Source organism: Lissotriton vulgaris, chromosome 7 (genome assembly GCF_964263255.1).
Source record: "Lissotriton vulgaris chromosome 7, aLisVul1.2, whole genome shotgun sequence".
Classification (NCBI taxonomy): domain Eukaryota; kingdom Metazoa; phylum Chordata; class Amphibia; order Caudata; family Salamandridae; genus Lissotriton; species Lissotriton vulgaris.
In genome coordinates, this window is record NC_141695.1 from 1,200,107,645 (window position 1) to 1,200,131,400 (window position 23,756).

Sequence of the window (23,756 nt, forward strand, 5' to 3'; positions counted from 1 at the left end):
TCAGGAGCAGTACTGGGCGGGAGTCAGGCATTGATTGGGTCAGTTTTGGTTGTGCGCGCTGTTTTTTTCCCGCTTGCCAATCTCTAGAACACCCGCACCCCACGACTTAAATGCGAGCCACTCCGACCACATTGATGGCAGACAGCACCACCAGGCGGCCTATCAGTTAATAAAGTGCCCCCCCCCCCCCGACCACGACGAGTGAAACTAAGTACTGTAGCATTTAGTCAGACATCGTGCCACATGCGACATGCCCAGTCAGTGGTGTCGGGCACCGTAGTAGCTCCGGCTCCATTTGATGATGCAGTCTTTGTTCCTGGCCTGCTGCTTGGCCTAGTAGCAGTCGACGACGCTGTACACACATTATTATGTTATGTTATATTTGTTTTTGCATAGCGCACGGCTACTCAAAAAGAGTGTCCCGGTGCTTTAAATAAGGAGACCTACAGCAAAATAACACAACACAGTAATAAAAAACAAGGTGAAAAACAGAAAGAGAACAGAGAGAACAGCAGAACAGCCTAAAGGGTAAGCAGACAGGTTTTGAGGCCTTTCCTAAATGCAAGTAGGCTGGTGGCTCCCCGGAGTGTTAGCAGCAAGGTGTTCCACAACTGTGGCGCCAGCAGTCCGAAGGAGCGGCCTCCAATGCGGGCTCTCTTCACTCGCGGCACAGCCGCCAGGAACAGAGATTCTGACCTAAGAAAGAGAGCCGGATGGTAAAAGGCAAGTCTCCTTTGGAGGTACTTCGCTCCCACCGCATGAAGAGCTTTATAGGCCAAAGTTAATGCCTTGAAGACAATCCGTTTACGGATAGGCAGCCAATGTAAAGTCTGCAACAAGCCAGCAGCATTGGCTCGCCTGTTAAGGCCAAAAATGGCCCTCGCGGCCGCGTTCTGCACAACTTGGAGCCGCTGCAGCAGGTACTCTGGCAGGCCCAGGTAGAGAACGTTGGAATAATCCAACCTAGAGCCGATCAGAGCCTGCACAGTCAGCTTCCTATGTTCATCAGACAGAAGAGGTAGAAACCTCTGCAGCATCTTAAGGAGGCCGAAGCATGTGCCCGTCACACCAAGGATATGGGATCTTAACGTCAGACCCTTGTCCATCTTGACCCCCAAGTTCTTAGCAATTTGGGATGAGCAAGACGGAGGGAACATGTTAATGGGCCACCAAGCTTGCCAGTCTGGCTCCGTAGCACACCCGAAGAAGAGTACCTCGGACTTATCGGAATTGCACTTGAGGCTGTTCAGCTGGAACCATTTGAAAACAGCCCCAAGGCAATCCCGGATACTCTCTCCATCAAAGTCTCCTCCTCTCTTACAAGAGAAGAGGAGCTGGGTGTCGTCGGCGTAGGATACGATCTGGGCCCCGAACGACTCCGCCAGCGCCGCCAATAGGGCTGGGTCAGCCGGCCGGCGTTAAAGTTAAAGGCCCTGCCCGGCCCCTGACTTTGTACTTCGTAGTGATAGAAATTATTCCTACGTAGTTCCGGCGGCAGGTCCACAAGACACGATGACGCACTGTGCCTTCCCTGGCCTAGTAGCGGCCGGGGTTAAGAAGTTAAAGGCCTGCCCCTGCCCTTGAAGAATCCTCCATTCCTTCCCAAACAGACCACACACACGTAATACATGAGCCCATCCTAGGAATATACACTAGTAAAGGAGCTCTTCCAGCGTGCAATGGTTTTTGTGCTTTTAATCTAAAGTTGTAATTGTGCCTTGTATGGAGATTAAGAAGATGATGTGCAAAAATAACTAACAGAAGTAGGTCCCTCAACCACCTGCAATGTCCGCCATTAATTTAATTTGAAGCCAGTTATATTGCGTGACGAGTAGTGGCTTCCAGCCCTGGTCGGGAGGGGGAGAGAGAGGGGCTGTGGGGGTGGGGGAGAATGCTGGAGGGCTAATGAATAACGCTTCCGCACGTCACCTGAGCTTAATAGCAGCACTCTTTGTAAAACACTATTTATAATCTGCAGGCTACAAGTTTAAAATCTGGCAAACGCATGGTTTCTTTATACTTGGCAATACGTATCATTATCAAAAGTGTAGTGGCAAGGCTGCTCGATTTCTGTTCGATGTTGTGCGCTGCTTTTCCAATTGACAATATTTTCACATGAATGTTGAATTTCAAGCAGTGGAGGCCTCTCATTTAGGCAACATTCTGCATTGGACGAGTTGTCAAGGGTCTACCTCCCCATTTTCTCCTCACTCTCTATCCTGCACTCCTTAGCTTTTCTTTTCACACTCTCTCGCTTCTGCCCTCCTTCCTGCGCTCTTCTTCTTTCCTGTCCTCCCTATCCCTTTTGCCTTCTCTCTCTATTCCTTCTGCCCTCCTTCTTGCTCTCTCTCTACCATCCCTTTCTTTTCTGCCTTCTAACTCCCTCCTGCCCTCCCTTTCCACCTCTCTTCAGCTCTTTCACCTTCTTGTCCGCCATCTCTCTCACCTTCTTGTCCTCCGTCTCTCTCCTTCCTGTCCTCTCCTCCTCTAGCCCGCCTTTTCCTTCCTGCCCTCCCTCTCCTACCTGCCGCCCTCTCCTTTCTGTCCTCACACACTACTACCTTCCCTCCTGCCCTCCCACTCCTTCTTGCCCTCCCTCTCCTTTCTGCCTCTTTTCCTTCCTGCCCTCCCTCTCTCTCCTGCCCTCTCTTCCTTTTGACCTCTCTTCCTTCTTACTCCTGCTCTCCTTTAACTTCTAAATCTATCACTTCTTCTCTTGCACTCAGTCTCTATCTCTCTCCCTCTTGCCCTCTCTCTCCTGTCTTCTCTCACACTCCTGGCTTCACTAACATGCTAACATGCTTTATGAAATAACTTGTATTCTAATTCACTGTGCATCTGCAACTAATTGCATTATAAATGCAATACATATTTTTGTGTAAAGTAAAACACATCAACGTTTTACACATAATTCAAAGAAGTTAGAAAAGACCATTTGTCAAAAGCAATACCAAAAGCTCAAACTTTAACAAAGGCGAAACCATTGCATTGTAAATGCTTGTTCTATATTAGCAGCCTTGCTTGGTAAGCCTCGTCTGAACAGTGAGTGCCGAGGCCTTCAAGGTTATTTCAACACAGTGGTTGCTGTTCGGACTGATCAGCGCACATTCTAGACATAACATATATGCAGCTGTGGCCACCTCTGATTTTGGCGCGTTTAATAATGCACTGCGTAGGCATGATCACACACACTTGGAGAACATTACATGCAGAGTGCTGGTGCAGAAACTGATGTGATCCATTTCTGCTAGGACCAGAGGTGCGGGGCCGCCTTTGTAATCCCAAGAGACCTTCTGTAGATATAAAATAACCTACTAGCAAGGGAGGGAGAGATATAGGTGCATTCTAACCTGTTTTCCATTTAGCATTGTAACATGCTTTCTCGCTTTGTATTTTAAGGAATAGTAACGATGATCTTGTTGCTTAAATTAGGTCTGCTTGTATTAGCAAAGATACTGCCCCTGAGAACACGGCATTAGAAATAAATATTTCAAACTTGCTCATGTCTCCTTTTACTCCCTGATCTTGATTGGTATGAGAGTATAACAAAAGAGTGTTCATGTGTTCCACATTGCCTGAGGTATTCTAAGTTCCATGTTCTGGGTTGTCTAATTATTGGTGTTATGAAAGAACCAATGAGACACTGATTGCTAGTCTGGTAGGGCATATTTGCTACTAAGGGGAGTTTTGGCACACCCTAATTCACTGAGGTTCCAAGTCTCTATGCACAGTTCTGTGTAGGAGCAGAATCCCTGCTACACTTCCACACAATGTCCCAATTAACAGCACTCTGTTGATCTGATGTATTTTTTCCTACTATTAATACGTACACATGCACATACATAGTTGGAACTCACTGTAAGCAATCCTACATGAAGCCTTTGCACTTGATGGCACTGTATGGTCTAAACTAACATGGTGCTTAAAAGCGATCCTGAAGCTCTCTGCAAAACATACATGCAAAGTGTAGCATAAACGTGTGTGTGTGGGGGTGTGGGGGGGAAGAGGAGTCATGTAAACTTTTATTACTATTCCAATATGCATAATTTGCGCATCAAGATAGACCTTTCAACAGTCTGCATTTGAATCTTAACTAAGAGTACGATATTTTGCTTACGAGCCTCAGGAAGCTATTCTACAGTAACATGAATTGTGATGCTGCTCCCCACAGGAGGTTACCAACCATTACCTAAGCAGGATCCTACTTTGATGGACAGTGAGAATACATAAACTATTTCAATACAAATCTGAAGTACACATTGAGTTTTCCTTCACTGTGGAAAGTTGCCAAGCTTTAAATCAGGGTGTGTTCAACCAGTTTATCCAGAGACTGGGGCGTATAGCCAAGTTGTCCGAATGACATCACCTTGAGACCTATGCGAGTTAGGGCATAGGCAGACTGAATCACAGACACCCATCGATATGAAGGAGTATTGCACCAGTAAGAGTCAACACACAGTAACTGCTGGCTAGAAGGATGACCCCAAACATCACACACCTCTTATCAGAAACTGATAGGAGTATTCACCAAGTCCACATTGATGGAGCAAGGTTGCACATGTAAAGCGACTTGCTTGGATTAAGACCTCTCAAAATAATATTAATGTACTAACTAAAATGTTTTGTCGTATTAATATTACATTACACAACATTTCTAGTATCTAGAGAAAGCTTGACAATGTGCTTTTCAGTCAGTCAAACCACTTTATTCGATAAATTAAAATCATAAAAGTACAGATACAAAACACAATAAAATACAAATGGGCGATACATAAATGTAAACAATTTCTACACAAAAATATAAATAATTTAAGACTAAGAAGATATATCAGATAAAAACGGTTACATAATGTTAAAATTCAGAAAAGTTCATAGTTCAATCATCATAGGGAATCTTTTTCTCCTGAGGCGAACAGCAGCAACAAGAAAACTGGCAATGTTAAAAATATTTCAGGTATTATCGAACAGTTGAAGGTACATTAGGGCTGGTCTAACATGCAAGAAGTCCTTTCCTCTCAGGAGTGGAATTAAAAACGTCTTCCTGATGTCAGTGTAAAAATCACAAAACATTATAAAGTGCATGGGGTCCTGATTTGAAAAGCTGTCACAGTTACACGGGACTATGTCTTCAGGTTTACACCAACCTGAGAAAGTGGATCAGGTTAAAGCGAAACCTGGTCAGAAGCCAATTTGAAAGGCTTTGTCACAATTCTGAAGTAAGGCTCTATGGATGGCGAAGTTATTAAATAATGAGCCCTGACCAAAGGTTTTTTTAATTCCTGATCCTCCCATTCCAGCCAGAGTGTGTTCAAGAACTGCGTTTTTACCCATATTAGTTCAGTTTTCTTGATCCCTTCAGGGGCATTATAAATGTCTGGACGCCCTAGTTTAATGAACATGCCCTTAACATATGACAACCACTGGATGTTTCTGGCTTTATCTAAACACAATCCCTTAAAATCTGGTGGTTCAACGTTAGTTCTGGGTTAAGCCAGGTTTTTATCCAACAGACCAAGGGGGCCAGACTCACCAAGTCAGTCACATACCCCAACCCATCCCCAGTTCCTGGTGAATAATGAAAGTTGGGGTTGATTGGGGACAGACTAGAGGGAGCGGAAAAATTTATTCATCTGGACCCCTACCGCTTGCTTGTACCCCCAGATAGCAGTGCCACATGTGGCGATAGCCAAACATTTCAACCTGTAAATGGCGAGAATTGCCTCACAGGGCTTGGCTCCCAGTTGCCGTGCAAAACCAAGTAGAGCTGACGATCGCACTACTGCATTCTTTTTGGTTTTGAGCTGGGGAACCAAGAGCATCTGTCATCAAATAAAAACCCCAAATATGTCAAAACTGTCACTCTGGTCACCTCAGCCCCAGTACAGTAAAAGGTTTTAACTTTATTCTTTCGTTGACAATGTGCTTTTACTAACTAATCTGCTTGCATTAAAATGACTGCTGCTACGCGGGATTTTCTACTGAGCATGCGTCTGTCACACTCATGTGACGAGAAGCATTTTGCTTGGTGGGAAACTTGCTTCTGCGCACTAGAATTAAGATGGCTGTTCTGTGTCTTAACGTGCAAGAAGCTTGCATCGCTGCTTTTGCTAAGCGGTTTGTTCTGTCTAATCCTTAATATAATCGTTTAAATAAGATAATGGGAATAGAATAGAGAAAGGTGGTATTCGGTGCGTTCATTTATTCTGTATTTCTAAAACTGTTTATCTTTTGTTTTTGCATGTATCGCATTTGGGCCTGAAATGTACTTCTGAACTCCATCTTTGGAGGAACGGCGCCTGCACAAAGAAACTCAAGCTATTCAAGCCATGGCATTGAACCAATGCCAGCATCAGACATGACCTGTGAAAACTATGAGAACATGACCTCCTAACCCTGCCAGACATAGCTGAATTGTACAATTTGTTAAAACATTGTATGTTATTGATACATTCACTGCCGGGTGGAATAAAAGTGCATGGGAAGATAAAGTTTTGGGAGGAAACATAATTTGAATACTGAATGACAATTACCTCATATTATTATGGTGTGATGACCGCTCCTCGTCTTTTGACCAATAAAATTGTGGGAGTTACACATTTGCAACATTGGAGGGTGGTACACTGACCTGGAAAATAGTATAACTAGGGTAGGCTTAGGTAGTTAGATTGTCTGACATGTCCGAATAGCTGACCAGTCACTGACCCAACGCACTCAATAGGTGATCGAGAGCAGAGGTGCAAGTGGAGCACTTTGTCAGAAGATTCGATAACACAATCGGGGTTCTGGAAAGGAGTTCGATAACCCGATTGGGGTTCGACTGTTAGCTGCAGAGAAGGTTTACAACGCTAGCATTCTGAACTTGAGCTGTGGTGCCGATCTTAGCCTGTGGTGGTCCAGTCCTGATCCAATTTGGTCCGTAACCTGTCCCGATTCCGGTCTGCACCTGTTCTTTCTCGCTGGCACCTCACCTTTTGGGGTTCTGTCCTTTGTACCAGCCCGTGGCCAGGGTTGGTCTTCACACCATTCTAGGTAACTATAAAGTGTGGGTTTGTCATTGTACTGTTTTCCGTTCTCTACCCACCCTGTGTTTTAAAGCTTAATGATATTTTGCAAAATTATCGCAATTTCATTTCAATCTTCATCATTCTAATAGAACAAGAAATCATTGATTTAATTATGGTTTCAACATTTAAGAATTTTACTTTAGATAAAAGAACTTAAACCTTTCCTGAGTTTGTGGTTATTTATGAAACGCTAATGTTATTCCAATACCTATTTTCTTGCTAACTCCCTTGATCCTCTAGGACTTTAGGTATTGGTTACTTGGATTGGTAAGTCAAAATGGTACAGGTCCCTAATGGTTAAATTAAAATTGGTTGAGTGTAGGTTTACGTGTTCAATGTGTATATAGTTTTATGGGCCCAGGTGAGTATGGTAAACAAGCAGGTGAGCCCGCGCTCTATCAACATTAATGAGGAGTTTAGGATTTATATACAAAAAAGTTCCAAAGACAGAAGCAACAGACGATGTATGCACAGATAGGTTATTGGCAAAATTCTTATTCAGTACAGTGAAAATGAACCTAGAGCCGGGACTGGAGTCAGGCAAAAAAGAAAATGTGCGGTTATATACATCTGGGCTATGGGAAACGCTCCTGAACTATGGGTTCAGGGGGCCACCAAGAATAAGCTGCTCTGATTATGTTGCACTTGGATACACTTTACAGCACGGCCTAACAGAAAGGCTTTATCGATGACGGTGTTTCAATATACTGTGCTATTGGACTACAGAGGAGGGTTGAATGCCTTTTCCATAAGCCTCTTCCTTTACTAAACAGGGACAAACAAATGATGACTAAAGTACTGGCGACTGGCTCTGTAGTTCCAACCATAGGAACAGCCAAAGAGGTTAATATATCTGACCATGGATGAAGGCAAAAAAGAATTTGAGGAAAGTGTTTGACTCTTTGCCTTGGCAAAGGCTGTATAAAATTCTTCTAAATATAAAGCTGAAACAGGAACAGGCCCACTTAGTTAAGCAAGCTGGTTTGTAAGTTGCACTATGCCTAGGTTATAAAGTTAAGGCAAGCTGTTCATGTAAATCTGGTAGGGCTGGCTGGTACCGCATGGTTGAATCTGCCATTTGAAAAGACCATTTTAATTGCTCAAGAAGCAACGAGAGAAAGAGAAAGAGAAAGAGAAAGAGAAAGAGAAGTATGTCCTTTTGAAATAGTTTGATGCCATTGCATTTATTTCTGGGATCTTGTCCACAAGAAATCCGTTTAGACGACTCGGGTTTTAAGATCCACTGGTCCAAATATTTGCTGGTTCTACTCATAAGAGAAAAGAAGAACAGGGGTGCTTACTCAATACTACATCAGGGAATGAAGAGATGACGTTATCTGATACGGCACAGAGATATGTACCCCCACAGGCTCTCTCAAAAGTAGCAACTGGTGCTGAAGATAAGGTGAAAATCTTGGACAAATCTTGAATAAGTGAAGTATCAATCTGTAGCCATTGAAACAGAGGTACTAGCCAAACCATTGTATTTTTTTTAAGTAATGCTTATTATATAGAGTATTTAATGAATGTGATGCAACACTGTGTCCCTCCAGCTGAGTGGGCACTTTTCCTAAGGAAAGGAGGGATGATGCAGAAGAACTAGAAAAGGCGGCAGGTTGGTTGCATTGAATACGTTTTTAGACCGTAATTCAGTTGAAAGACATTTCAGTTTGGGGTAGGGTTGCTCCAGCTATGCCTGAAGTGGGTGTAAACAAGAGAGTCTATATACAATAATTTCCATTTCTTTTTAGGTCGAGTCTAGGCAGCGCATGCTGCTCTGCGAGACATGCTGTATTCAGGTATGGGTGTGAAGATCTGCCCATTCTCCACACATTTTTCATTGGCTTGTGTCATTGTCCTTTGTAAACTATGGCTTTTCATTGGTCAATAGGCTTAGTAGTCCCTCCTTAGTACAGACGGGCCACAGACGCCGCGATCTCAGCGTGAGCACCAGGAAAGCCTCTCACCCCAGCGCTAAGTCAGGGGCCTCCATGAAAGTTTAGCGTTCACTCCCTGCGGTATTTTTGGAATATCCCAATACTTTGTAGTGCTTTGTTTGGTGCCAAAACACTAAATCCCTGGGTGAAAATGAGGGGCTTGATTTCTGATGGGGCGGGGGCTGCTTTCCTCTCACTTTGAAACCCCCCTCAGAGGTGAATCGTGTGCCCCCCCAGCAGGCGCACCACAGACACCCCCACCCTTCCTTTGAATTTTGAGCACCCCTCCGCAGCCCTGCTCCTCTTTCACGGGTGTCTGTCTGCTGTGAGTGATTTACACACAAGTACAGGCGGAGGGGAGCAGGCTTCCTGCGATTGTCTCAGCATTGTGAAAACAAGACGGGGTAGAAAAAAAACAAGCCCCAGAGAGAAAACATGACGTGCACAGGATCAAATAATAAGAGGGTGGAGCCGAGACTCGAAGAAGCTCGTAGCTCGGAATTGAGTGCCTCCAGATGAAAAGAATGTCCTCTAGCAGCATTGGGGGAGGCGGTGGGGGTTAAAGCCCCTAAGAGGCCACCACGCCTGGTGAGATTATGAATGACATTAAACTCTCCAGTGTCCTGTTTCTTCCGGCTCTAGTCTGCTGGGTCACACCCCTCCCCCTCCTAATTTGAACTTCAAAGCCTCTGCCTGTTTGTGCCCCTCCAATTGCCTGTAATAGCCACCATATTGCCCCCACCCACTACCAATTAGCCCACCACGCTGAGCTCGTCCAAGGGTCACTGGGCCGTCCAGGGGCCGCTTCCCTACCAGGTTTCCAGCTTTACCCATGTGTACCCGGAGACACTACCTGCCTGCGTCTGTCCTGATGGGATGTGAGTGAATGGTCTGCTGTCTGCCCCCTGTACGAGCCCGGGAGGCAGCAGAGCTCGGGTGGGCGGGGAGGACGAGGGGCAGGCAGTGACCTCACCGCAGCGGCTCGGAGGGAAGCGAGACTGCGTGCCGTTCTCTCTCCTCATAAATAGAGGCGCGTGATCCATCCCTACAGGCTCAATCAGAGAGCCTTGGCGAGTACTCCAGCCATGAAGGCAGCATGATGGAGCCTCTGATAAATCTTTTTATGACAAAAGAAAAGCAGGCCATTGTGTCCGGAGGGGCGGTCCAAAAAGCGGACAGGGTGGCAACTAAAAACGCTCCTTTTCAGTGGGAAGCCAGCATTTACCATAAACGCTGACGCTACCCAATGAAAAGGAGGTGGGGCTTACAGTACCCTTTTTCTAACAATATCTCTCACAGAGGCGGGGCAGTTAACGCTGCCACGACCACGCGAGACCTAAAAAGTAGTACTACTATGCAGGCACACTCACAAAGTGTTTACTTATGGAAGACCTAAATCATACATTAAAAGTTCTTTTTAATGTGTTTTCCAGCTACAAAAAGCTGGATATGATATTCTGGCTGAAAACCGTGCACACCGAGTAGATGGTCAGTGAACGCATCACAGTCTTCACTCCCACACTTCAAAGAGCATAAAATCCAGTAATCCATTCTTTGGCTATTCTATAGAAACAAATACAGACCTGGGCATATATAAAAAGGCAACTAGTGCTATTACTAGCTTACTTGGACCTCTTGAGGACTATTCAATGCACTTGAAATGAAGAGGACATCTCTTGAAAACTAGGCATGGGTGAGTTGATACAGCGTATGGTCAGCCAGCAGTAACATACCAGGCTTGGCCATGTCTCTCCTGAGATGCAATCTGAGGAAGACAAACTAATGTGATTATCTCGAACAGATTTCTTGGCTTTCATTTGATCATTTAAAAGATACAGGAAACTATGTAGCTTTACAAAGCTTGAATTGTAACAGTGTATTAACACATTGTCAACATCTGTGCTACGTTAGAAAATTTTAAAAGGACTTTGAAAAAAAAAGTTTATTCAATATCAAAGCCTGTAATGTTGTGCATAACTTTGAGTAGGTAGAAGCCCACACCAAGGAACAACACTACTAACATGTCAGATAGAACTTCAGAATCACTAAATTGACCTAAGCTCAACCCCATAGTAGCTCTGGCTTAACTTAGGGCAATGTGTAAAGTATATCTACAGTACCAAACAGTAAAAATGAAAACACCAAACCATAAAAAAAATCCCAAGCTGAAATAGAAAAATAGAAGACATTTAAATTACAAAAATTACACAAACATCAAACTGGGGAGATTAATTTTTCACGTTTTAAGTAACTATAGCATCCAAAAAACACTAAGCGCCAATGATTCAGTAGAATGAAACTTAGGCACAATTTCAGGCCAAGCACAATTGGGTGTGGTCCACATACATTAAGCAGGTTTGTCCTAATCAGAGATTTTACCGTCTGACTTACCCTGTTTTTATGGAGCTCAAAATCCTCCAATGGGGCAAGAATGAGGCTGTATCTGAAGAAGCTGAACCGAAATTGAATACCTTGGCCCAGACCGCTTGACATTTGTCTCGGGCTTGTCTTGGAAGTCCCAAAATGTTCTACGTCCCAACATTGCAGAGTTTCTGGAGCAGTTCCTCTGAGTCACTTCTAAGTTTCCCAGGACCGCGAGGACAGTACTTATGGCCCACAACTTACTTCACCAGACACCACCAACAAGGTCCAGTAGCTCCTGGTCAGCTGGTCACTTAACCCCTTCGCTGCTCATGACGAGCTCAGCTCGTCATGCAGCACACTGGTCGTGTGCTCATGACGAGCTGAGCTCGTCATGAACAATGGGATTCTGCATTCTTCAGCACACAGCGGGAAAGGTGCACCGCATGCATGGGGTCAAGGAAAAAGGCCTCTTGCAGCTAATTATGTCCCTGTAGTCACAAACAATGTCAGCCAAATAAACCTTGAAGTCCACTTATTTGCCCTAGGTCCAAAAGGGCGCAAGCCCAATCCTTCAGAGTTCCTCTCAGGTCAAAGACAGCAGGTGCAACCATTAAAAAAAAGTATGTTCTGCAGGTCCAGAAATTGCTACGAGGAGGGTGCCCCAGGATGCCAAATTCATGGTTGGCACTAGCTAGTGGGTGGCGTTATTTCTGGATACTTCCTAATCAATGGAGCAAATGTTCCCAGGAGCAACCCTACCCACTTTTCCAGCTGTTCCTGTTTGCCCTACTGCAAACAATCCGACAAGGCCACTCAATCCAAAAATCCAAGATGAGGGGATCCGTCATTCCCTGCGCAGAGCTCTTGCGTGCCAGGGAAATGAACAGGCACCTCCCTTGCCCACTCAATACTACTTCTGGAGATAGATGGGCTAGTGGGGGGCTTAGGAAAAAAAGGTTTTTTCCTTCTGCAGGCCTCTCCTTAGATTTACTTATGAATGGGCAGGCCTCAACCCTGCCCTTTCATGTTAATAAACATTCCGGGGCCCAGCCCAACTGTACTTTGAGCTGAAAGGGATCAAATATCCCACACCCAATCTATCCTGTAACCAGGCATAATCTATTGTTCTGCTCTGGGAGCAGTTTTCATACTTCTTTGTGGTCAAGCACTTGCTAGGCAGCTGCTGTCAGTCGAATGCAAATTTGCCTCCAGGAGCTTTAGGCAGAGAACAGTAAGTTTCTGAAAGTTACTTTTTCTAAATATTTATTTTAAAAAACCTAACCACCAATGAACTGGACTTTTAATAAATATGAAACAGTCTCTGAATAACTATTTTAGCCATTTCCTGTCAAAACTTACACATTAAAGTTTATAATATGTACTTTGACATTTTCTTGAATGCACCTACAGCCCGGCCACAAAAACCAGCTTTTGGGATATAGACGCTTAAGGAACATGCCAACTGTCCTTTCGTACATGTTCCACTTTTAAATATTAAGTGATAACATGGGGAGTTGGGCCCGGTGAGCCAGGTTCTGACTGGGCCGTATATAACTGTGAAGCAGTGGAGAAGGCCAGAACCTGTATTTTTTGTGCGTCTTTAAATTAGCGCTAGACCAAACTTTTTTAGTTCATTTGATCAAATTAACTAAAAAAGTTTGGTCTAGCGCTAATTTAAAGACGCACAAAAAATACAGGTTCTGGCCTTCTCCACTGCTTCACACTTTTAAATATTAAGCATCCTACCTTGTGAGCAACAAAATGTAAACAGGGGTAACTTATTAACACTTAAAAACAGGGTCTCTTGCCAGTCACAAAAAGTTACTAAACAGGTTTGAAAGCAGGTTTTAGACTGCTGCTTTCAGGTTACACATGTTAGGCCTGAAGCCATGTTTTACAGGCCAACCCTTTGAGTAGCACCATAGGATGCTTAAGTCCACAGGTAACATGACAATCCCTGGGTGAACTTCCTACACCATATACTAGGGATCTATTGGCAAGTTAAATATGTAAATTAAGGATAGCTAATGTAAACATGTTTAACGGGGAAGCACAGGCATTTTCCTCCTGTTTAGCTGGAGTAAAATGCAGAAGTCAAAACCCAGCAAAAATAGTGTCTGGAAAAAGGCAAAAAAAATCTAAGGTGACATGCAGAAAAGGAAACAAAAATAAAGTGGTTCTGTCGGGTTTATCAGATACTTTTTTTCAGAGCACTTAGTGTCACACGATTCGTATCTCAACCGCCTAAACATAGCAAACATTTTAACAAATAATAAAACATGTGCCTCAAATTGCTGTATACTGTTTTGTTTTATCTGAATTAAATCATTCATGTATATTTTCACATATATAATCACGGCTGGATATTGATTATTCTTTTGGTGTGCAGAGCCTTGGTCAATCTGGACCTGGCGAAGTCGTCGACGTTTCAACCCAAACTATGCTCCCTTAAGGTAGTCAAGGCGGGTGTTCATCAGGACAGACCGGGGGTAAGGCAGCGACAGCCCAAAATGTACCAGAGTGAATCCAGGTTAAGCAATCCTCTTGCGACGCCTGGAGGTAGATTCAGAGTTGGCCCAGGCAGTGACTCAAAGTATCTGCGCACAGGAAGATTCGGTGCTGATGAGCGAAAAACAGGCATCCGTCCTGTATAGTCGCCGCCGTCTGCCTGTTAAAGGAAGGCAGATTTGCTACAACCCTTTTCCTTGCAACTATGATGTACATTGTACATCAGCCTGGAGCCACTAGGAACTGGACTCAACCTGGAAGGTAGGTGTGAATTCAGGGTGGAGGATGTGAAAAGAAAATAGTGTGTAAAATAAATTTGCTAATGAATTATTGCTTTCTGCTCTGAAGCAGAAGAGGTTGGGGGAATCTAAATGAATGTTTCTATAGTATAAATATTCTACTTCCAGGATACTTTTATGCAAGGCTTTGAACACTGTAAAAGGAACCTTTGGCATTGAAAGGCTGGCCCTGCTTAAAGTCCATTTGTTATTTTGACAGGGTCCCGGCATGTGGATGAGCATTTCCACACAAAAGCATATCCCTCATGGTTGGGGATAAAACAAAATGACTTGTTTTCCCTGTAACCAGGCTCGCTGTTGAAATCAAATACACCCAATATTATGCGTGGCACACATTCAACTTGTCCTTGCTATTTAGACAACATGGCATTGCATTCTGGCAATTCTTCCCATTTTAACATGGGCTCAAAAGTTCAAACGGAAAGTATTGTTAGCCAAAAAGCAAGGACTAACTTTAAGTGTTGTGCATAAAACAGAGCCACTTTTCAGGCATGCAGCAACATCAGAGTTAGCATTCCTGTCATATTCAATGTCAAAGCTGGTTGAGACATCCACAATAAAGAAGTGAGATAGACTGTATGTGTGATGACAGCGCAAGCACTGTGACAAGACCAGATTAGACAGTCACAGACCATGCCTGCTCGGTTCACAACGTCTCAACAGACAGCCCACCTGTGTTCAAGAAGGGGCACTTCACACACTTCACAATGATTTTCTACTCTGCACAGCCTGGATATCTGAACTAAATTAGAGCGGTAGATTGGAACCTCCCACTGCTGACACTAGACAACTATCTAGGTTTATAGGGGAGTGAACGTGGGGTACTATGGCGTTTACTCACAGGCACAAGAGTTAACCATACAAAAGAAGCTTAGTAAACTGCACAGGTAAAGAAGTGGGTGCACAGAATGTGCAGCTGGATGTGGGGAGATACCCGCTTCTAGGATACGAGCTCTCCTACCGCAGGGTAAAAACATATGTGCCATCTACATTGCCTGTAAGAAAGACATTGTTGGCTATTGTTTAAAATGGCTAGATGAATGCAATGGACTGTCAATAAGTACAGATGAATCTCCATGGCCTTCCTAACAGCCAAGCATCATTGATAATAGCTTTGTGGTCGGGATATGCACTATATACAACAGGTTCGATGTTCGGAGATGATTTTACATTCCCTATGCTGCTTTGGGTTTACAAAGAGGCTACATGTGACGTACACTGTGGCTTGAAGCCCCTTCTCTTTTTTTTCCATTCGTTCCCGTTTGTGCCTTTTATAAATTCATGCTTCTGTTTGGTCAGCATGTCGAATTACTCCTGTTTTTTTTTTGCAGTTTAAGATCCTCCTTGTGGGCTGCCCCTGCTACATATGGTTTTCCACCTTTTTTAATTAACATGCATTTGTGCGCACTCCTTTTTAGGTTTCGCTTTGCCCAAGGCTGCGCTCTGCGCAGCTTTTCGGCGCAGACGAAATCTAATGTTAGAAAAGAGTGTGTTGGAATCCGCCCCTCTGTTCCATTGGCTAGTTCCATAAATGGAAGCTAGCCATTGGAACAGAGATCTGTCCGTCATGGCCGGACCAGATTCGTGGGCGTTCCCGTGATTTCTTCCCTCTCCGATCCTCATCGCGGCGGTGGGCGGAGTTTAGTTTTTAATTTTTATGGGTTTGTTTTCGTCATTCCATGCCGACCACGGCCGCCGGAAGAAGTACAGGTGAGTGCTTTGTTTTTCTTGCCTTCCCGCCCCCCACCCCTCCCCCCTCCCGCTGTCCGGGTCCCACTTGTAAATGCTTGTTGGGTATTGTTTCTGGGAGATAAACGCAGCTGCCTTGGTCGGACACAATTGGGACACGTCGACCCGCCCCCGTCGTCTGCCACCATATTGTCTGCTAAATGGTGACGCTGGGTTCGCCGGTTGTGTGGCTCGTGGTACCGGAGACCCATCTACTCCTTCTAGCAAACCACTCGTGTGTGTGTAACATCTGACTGTGGTGGCGTTAAAGGGGCACTGAACGGGGCGGGGCGGCCCGGCCCCGACCCGTTCCCTACGCCGTCAACCGTGTGCAGAACTGCTGCACCGCGAGCAAATAGTGTGTGTATAAGCAAAGTCAGATACAGATAATTCTCTTTTTGGGGGGGGGGGGGGATTATCAGCTGGTTGTGCCCGATTATTAGGTGTTTTAACTGAGACACATTTACTGCCCCCCCCCACCCCACCCATGTGTGCAAGGTTGAGACCCTGAGAGATGTCATGTTTTATATCCCGAAAGATGTCGTGTGTGTGCGCGTGCATACGAAGCGACATGTACCAGTATCCCGCCCCTTAGACGTGTCTCGTCTACAAAGGCGGGGATATGTATTTGGGAACAGGGTATCACTTGTAATGATCGTTACAGGGGCAGCTGCTGCGCGGAAAGGGTCGTTGAATTCTGCTGCTCCGTCATGTTAGATGTATGCATATATTTATTTATTTATTTGTGCAATTTTATATAGCGCGAACTTTACCGGAAGGTGTCAGAGCGCTTTACATAAGATCCAGTTGAAAACATAAGGACTAAGAGTTACATGCGTAAAAAAAATTGCACATTTTTGCTTTACATAAGAACCAGTTGTATAAGTCCGTATATATAGGGTGCGTGAATCCTGTACACAACGATATGACCACGTTGGAATCTCCCTCCCTACTTCTATCTGTCCTGCATGGTGCTTCAAACGTGATCTCCCATGGTCCCACAGTCACTTTCCGTTTCTGCCAAGATTGACAGCGCCTAGAACCTGGCTCGGTGTCGCTCCTAGACGCCATAAAAAGAATAGGACGTTTGCACTGCTTCCTAGCAGCACATGATTACACATTTCATGCACAATTCCTTCTTTCCGCTTTTATCTTAGAAGATGAAATGTACATGAGTTTTCTTAAATACAATTTCCATGTTCTTATACATGTATCTGCAACATCCTTCATGAGACACTTGAATGCTCTTGCATTGTATATATTGTCATGGGCTATTGGTATATGCAATTCTGCTTTGCCCGAATGACCCCTTGTCTGTTCATCTTCCTTCCGGTACACGCACAATGCCTGTGTATGTACTGTGCTGCATCAAAGCGCTCTGAAGCTGCAGGAACGCAGAATGTGGCGCTATAGGAACCAATTAAGTCTCTCGAATAAGTCATCGTGGACTGGACGCGTGTACCCCTCCTCCTGGGGGGTTGCCCTTCGAAGCGGAGGGGTTAATTGCATTGCAGATGACCACCGACACTCGCTTGAGGTCGTCACAAACCCCCCATTTTAAAGCAGGATGGCCGCCTCTGCCCGCGGTGTGGCCGGGGGATGGGAGGCTGACAGAGTGGGCCACCTGCTGCTCCATTAGCCCTGTACTCCAGAATCTGCCCTTCCTCCGCTTACATATACAGAGCTGCATACGTAGGGCTCCCTGCACAGAATTAGGTCCCTGCATTCACGGTGGTGCCAGACAGTGCACTATACCTGGCTTACCTATAGGGAGCGCAGGAGTTACCACCACAGCCTGGTGAGCCTGCCATGTGAAGGACTCTATCCCCGCCCTACCAGCCGGCAGCCTGTCACAGAATCTCCAGCGTTCCCAAGGTGGACGAGTGATAGATACTTCCTCGGGTCCTCCCTGTCCTGCAGAGGCAGTTGCTTATCACACAATTTTCAAACTACCACGGGCGACCAACTATCAGCCATTCACAGGTAGTGGCTGACTCAATAGCTTCAGAGCTCCGTGACTTGGACGTATGAATGGCTCGGCCCCAGCCCTAGAAGCCATTCAGAAGGGAACTGTCGCGTAATGTCCAGATTTCCAGCCGGACACATGACTGGCTGCGCCTCAATCGTACCCTCTTTCAGGAGTTGCAAGCTGCCTCGAAACCTGCACACTCCCTCGAACGCTGCATGTGACTGACTTCATCCTAGAGCTACCAGCCTTGCAGAGGCACGATTATCCAGAACCTGGCATGCCGTCACAGTGCATTTTTTTCTAGTAGTTGAATAAAATATACAATTTATTGCATCGAATACTTAGAATCGAGGATGATGCCAGGTACAGACCGATCTGATTAACCGGAAGGTGTTGTGCGACTGTGCTCGCGCCCAGCAAGCGTCAGTTTCCGGGGCACAAGCCTGGCTCTGTGACGCACTCTCAGGCGTTCTTTACAACCCCCCCACCCAGTCTCTGCTGCGTGTACCATCGCTCAGGCCCAAGTGGAATAATGTCTTTAATCGGACCAGCTCCTTCCACCGGATTATGTGGGCGTGGAGTGCATTATCCGCCCTGAAACCAGGGCTTCAAATGGCACCGCTGACCTACATCCACCACTCCAGAAAGCCTGGATCTGAAAAAGTGATGTATTCCTCTGCTCTTCTGTGCTTCTTTCATGGCTAGCGAGATACAGCATTCAGGTGTTTGTGCCTTTCACGAGATGAGTGTGCAACCTGTAGTGAACGCGTTCGAATCCCAGCAGGCTGACTCAGCCTTTCACCAGTCTTTTTATGTTGATGACGTGTCTTCGCGATGCATAGAAAAATACCAGCTGAATGTGTGTGTGTGGGGGGGGGGGGGGGGGGAGAGGAGGGATGGCAGCAAGTAATAACAATATGCTATTCTTATAATTAAAGCGCATTGGCAAAGCCAATACTAGGTCTCACTGATGGGAGAGCTATTGGCTTTGTTATGTTAATGTCTTTTGGCCATGTAGCCCAAGATCACACGAGTTAAGCAGGGAAGTTGTGGTTTATTCTCGTTTTCTGGATGTGCCCCCTTATTCTTAGGTTTCGCCTGTCGAAAGCTGCGCAAGTATAGAGTATGTGTGTGTAGTCCCGCCCCTCTGTTGCATTGAGGCTAGCCATTGGAACAGAGAACTGCTAGTCATTCTGCGAGCAGATTCGTGGGCATTCCTGAGATTTTTAGGCTTTCCGCCACGTCATGCGGCGGTGGGCGGATGTAATATTTTTTTCCAGGCCGGCATCCTTCGTCACACCAGCCTGCTCGCTCTCCCTGTGAGGACGCAGACCCGACCCACTCCCTACTCCGAGCAGGGGTGGGCTGCGCCATTTCACTTTTCTTGTTTTTATTGAGGTTGTATTATCTCGGTTGTGAGTTTCAAAGAGCGTTTTCGACTGTGTGGTTGAAATATAAGGCGTGTACATTCGGCGGATCAGTTTGGGGCTTCTGGAGTCGAGCACAGTGAGGCTCCAGACCCCTCAGTGAAGAACACGCTATTAATATTTGTTTTTCAATATAACACAAATAGCACTCTTACATATCCGCCACATCAGGGAAAAGGGATATCGTATGAAATCGGGCACCTTCCTAAAATCGGCCAGGAATTGAACAGCTTTCTTTTCGCAGAAGTATTGCTCTGCTGATTTCGCATCCCCGGTGTTGTGCTGGTCACAAGACAGCGTGGCTGAGTTCCTTTGCCCTCGGTGACATGTCCAGAGTCTATCACTTATTCCAAAATCCAGTGGACCTTTTAATTTGCATGCGGTGGGGCTGCAGTCGGCGTGGAGCTATTTATGTTGGATGGAAGGCAGACTTTGCAGAATGTGTTTGCCGAGTTGATTTCTGTGTAAAATTGAATACCGAGGCCCGGATTTATAAAAGGTGTTGCGTTGTCTGTACGTTGCACAAGGCGATGCAAGGCAGAGTGCAGAGTGACTGCAGAGTGACGAGGGAGTGCTAGGGAGTGCAGAGTGACGAGGGAGTGCTAGGGAGTGCAGAGTGACTAGGGAGTGCAGAGTGACTAGGGAGTGCAGAGATTAAGCTAATGGCAATGTAAATGACAATGCCATTTATTTATCTGTTTTCAAAAGCAACACAAATACAAAATGTGTCATTTACAATGCCAATAGGTCTAACTTTTCCAAAGGCGAAACCATTGCATTGTAAATGCTTGTTCCTTTCGGCGATGGCTTGTGTATTAACATTCTGCATGTACGGCGGCCACCTTACGGACTGTGGCTTTTTTTTTCCTCAACAGCTCCTATAATGAATGCTCCACACACAACGCATACTTTCCGGACTGCAACTTTATTTTTACCCGAGGATCCCTTAATTATAATAAGCACAACTGCTTTGTACAGTAACAGCTGCACAGTTGGGAGGAAGTTTTGTGTTTCGGCTTTTTAACAGAGGCATTGTTTTCCAGGTCTTGAAGCCGCACTTAAATTTTTTTTACCCAGGATGTTTTCAGAATGATCAGTGGGATTGCCTTGTACAGTAACAGCGTGCCTAGTTGGGTGCGCATTAGAGTTTATGATTGTGTACAGTAACAGCTGCACAGTTGGGAGAAGTTGCGTTTCTGCTTTTTATAGGAGGCATTGTTTTCCAGTTTTGGAAGCTGCAGTTATATTTTCTCCCGAGGATCTTTTCATAATAATCAGTAGGATTTCTTTGTACAGTATTTGTGATAATTCTCCTGCCTTTGTGCACTTGGTCCCTCCCATGGAGCATTCACTCATTGTTTCTCTACTCCTCCCTCCATTACTTCTGTGCAAGTCAACTCACAGAACATACCTGGTCTCCCAATGGGCGTTCTCCACGTCACGTGACATTGTCAAACCTATCAGCGCTGGTGTTTGATGTGCACTTCGACTCACTGAACTGTTTATGTTGCATCAAGTACTGTCACAGTATGTTGTTTCTTACCCTGTTAACTGTTTCTTTCCACTCAAATAAATTATTAGGCTCAGCTTGCCTGTGTAACTGGCTCAGGATTTTAAAGGTTAACAAGGATGTTATCAATTTATAATGCCCGCCAAGTATAATGTCTATAGTCACAGCACTCAGCCATTAGGCAAACTGGCCTGTCTTTTGTTTCAGTTGCCTTCGTCATGTAGGCTTCTTCCAAGTTCTAGAGTTCCATCCCAGTTTCCTTTTTCTCCGGCATACTTTCCGTTTCCATTTTTTCTTTCCTCTTTCCGTAGCTAGAACACACTACATTTACAACTTTTTCTGTAGCTAGAACACTGTCATTTACAACACAATAGACCTTGCATTAGTGACAGAGCTATTGGCGTTGCAAATCCAAATGTTTGTTACATTTATTTTTTTTAAATATCACCTTAGTTGCATAGGGAATAAAGAATTCCATGAAGCAAGGAAATGGTGCAGTACCTAATGTGGCTAATAGAGGCCCATTTACAACACCACAGACACACATAGTAACAGCCTGTGGTACTGCACACTTTCCTTGCAGAACTTTTTTTTCTTACTTATTCTACTGCTGGGGTATTTTTAAACAACAAAATAACTAACAAATATTATTTACTGCGCCAATAGCTCAAACTTTTACTAATACGAGACCCCCAACATTGGAAATGTTCGTTTGTGATGTAGTTGTTACACAAATCATTTTTTAAACAAAAATTGCTACTTCTTTTTGGCCAGTGATGACTGCCAAGTATAACACAAGAAGCTATTGGCACGAAGATGGTTCACTTTAAGATGTAAGCCAATATATTATTTGTTTCAAGCGCTCAACAGGGCTGAGGTGTCGCTTTTTACACTTCGTCACAAATTAACAGTACTGTTTTTATCCACAACCATTGCAATAAGCTTGTAATTCGATGTCCCTACTGTATGACAACCTTGACACTAAAACAGCTCAGTTGTTTAGGACAGGTTAGAGACGTTTGTAACTCCCAGGTTACAAATTAGACTCAGAGAAGGGCTGGCTCAGCTATCCGAGGAACCTTGCCTTACTTCATATGACACATTCTATCCGTTAGATCGCTGATGGGTGTCTGGTGAGAGCACATGGGCCTCACTATTAGGCCTATGGGCTGGCGAGCCAGTCTACAATTAAGCACAATGGATGAGAAGGATTAATACTACACAGAAATACGAAAAGAATATCGGATCTCCATGAAGTTATTAGAATCGGACGACGGAAAAATACACACAGCCCGATTGTTGAATTTTGATTACTTAGATGCTGTGATATTTCACCTTTTACTACCAGCACAGACTGAACTACAAGCATAGAATCAAGAACACCAGATTGAAATTGATGTCACTAGGAATAGTAATGCCCTACAACTTTCACTGAAAACGTTTATTTGGGATGGTATGGAGCGGTGTGGCTATAAGAGGAAATAAGCAGTTCGTATGGTTCGCTGTGCTCTTATGAGAAAAAACTCATAGTGGCTTTCCCAAAAAAATCCCCAGCCCTTGACAATCCAGAATGAGCTAAAGCGGAAGCGGTGCCATATTAAGTGTGGCAGTCCACTAAAAGAGCACCGGAAACGGCCAAAACTCCACCAAAGTGGGTATGTAAAGGTGAGTTGTTGTATCTGACCAGTCCTTTTCCAAATCATGTTCCCATTATGCTGAGATAGTATGTCAAAATCACTACCTTCCCGCTCTCGGTGTAGGCGAGGTTGCACTAATGGGGATCTTAAGGGGTGGAGGCAGCGATTTAGAAGGAAGAGAACGATTTTATGAATAAAGCAAAATAGCGTCACCCAGGATTTAACGCAACTAGGCTCAAATGCCCACTGCTATAGGGAACGAAGTCCAGGCATACTCAAACAATGCCTGAAAATGACGTTACGAAAATACTGAGTCTTGGCAGGTCCGCCATATTGAGAAGGTCAGAACCAGGGCTCGGTCTCCCAGTGTTACCCCGTTAGTGTACGCCTGTTGTTGCGCTAAAAGAGAGCGGACGAAAAGCCATCCTCATCCTCACACACTGCTCCCTTCTTTAGCAGGCGCTTACCATGGAGGCAGCTGCTGTGTCCCGCCCGGGCGCTCAGAAGGCTTCTCTCGCAGAGCCCGGAGGTCCGTCAAGCGACGCTCTGCCCATAGAAAGTACCCCCTCCTACTTCCCGACATGCGCCGCGTCAATCCGCCGGAAGTGCCACTAGTGCCCATCTTGGGGAGGACAATGCTACTGGAAATGCCGCCATCTTTCGACTGTCATTTTCATAAAAAGAAATGCTACTAACACATGCTGGCTTAATAAAAAGCAGAAGTCTATTTTAGAATCTGAAGAACGCCTCACGGCAACAAAAGAAAGTATGCAGCAACAAGGTTATGTTGCAAATTGCATAGCCGCCTTAAAGTTAATACAAGGGATCTATTTTTTTGCCTCCCGGGTATTTTTGTCTAAAATGATAAAATTATTACAGACAAATGGACTTTCGATATACGCTTGCTGAAGTTTTCAAAATATATTAAAATTATAACTGAGAACTCAACTGCCTGTCAACTTTTCAGACAAACGAGCACTGGCAAATCCAACAGGTCTCCTCTTTGATCGCTGTTGGCTCTGCCAATGGTTTTTTAGCAATGCACAGCAGCCCCGATGCTGCGCAGCATGGATAAGGGAATTTTTTTTAAGTGCGCTCCTCTCCTACAAAGTGAACTGGATTTTTTTTGTATTTACTGATTAGAGTTGTGCACTAATTAATAATATAAAAAGTAGCACAAAATATATACCTTTTGGGTAAATGAACACTAATACACCATTGCATTATATTAAAATGTTTGCTATCACCTAAAGTCTCCTGTTAATATCAAGGATGAGTACTGTTTGTGTGAAAAGTGAAACTGATTCATATTT

The 23,756-nt window shown here is 44.8% G+C and overlaps 1 protein-coding gene across 1 annotated transcript in view; it reads right to left on the reverse strand.

Annotated features, from left to right (window-relative positions):
• The window catches only part of ELOB (elongin B), a 45,095-nt gene extending 22,049 nt beyond the window's left edge, over nucleotides 1-23,046 (reverse strand). The window contains exon 1 of the mRNA XM_086931705.1: nucleotides 22,911-23,046. Within this exon, the coding sequence (XP_086787831.1) occupies nucleotides 22,911-22,913 (3 nt within the window). The 5' untranslated portion in view covers nucleotides 22,914-23,046. The remainder of the gene's footprint in view (nucleotides 1-22,910) is intronic.
• Nucleotides 23,047-23,756: the final 710 nt, after the last annotated feature.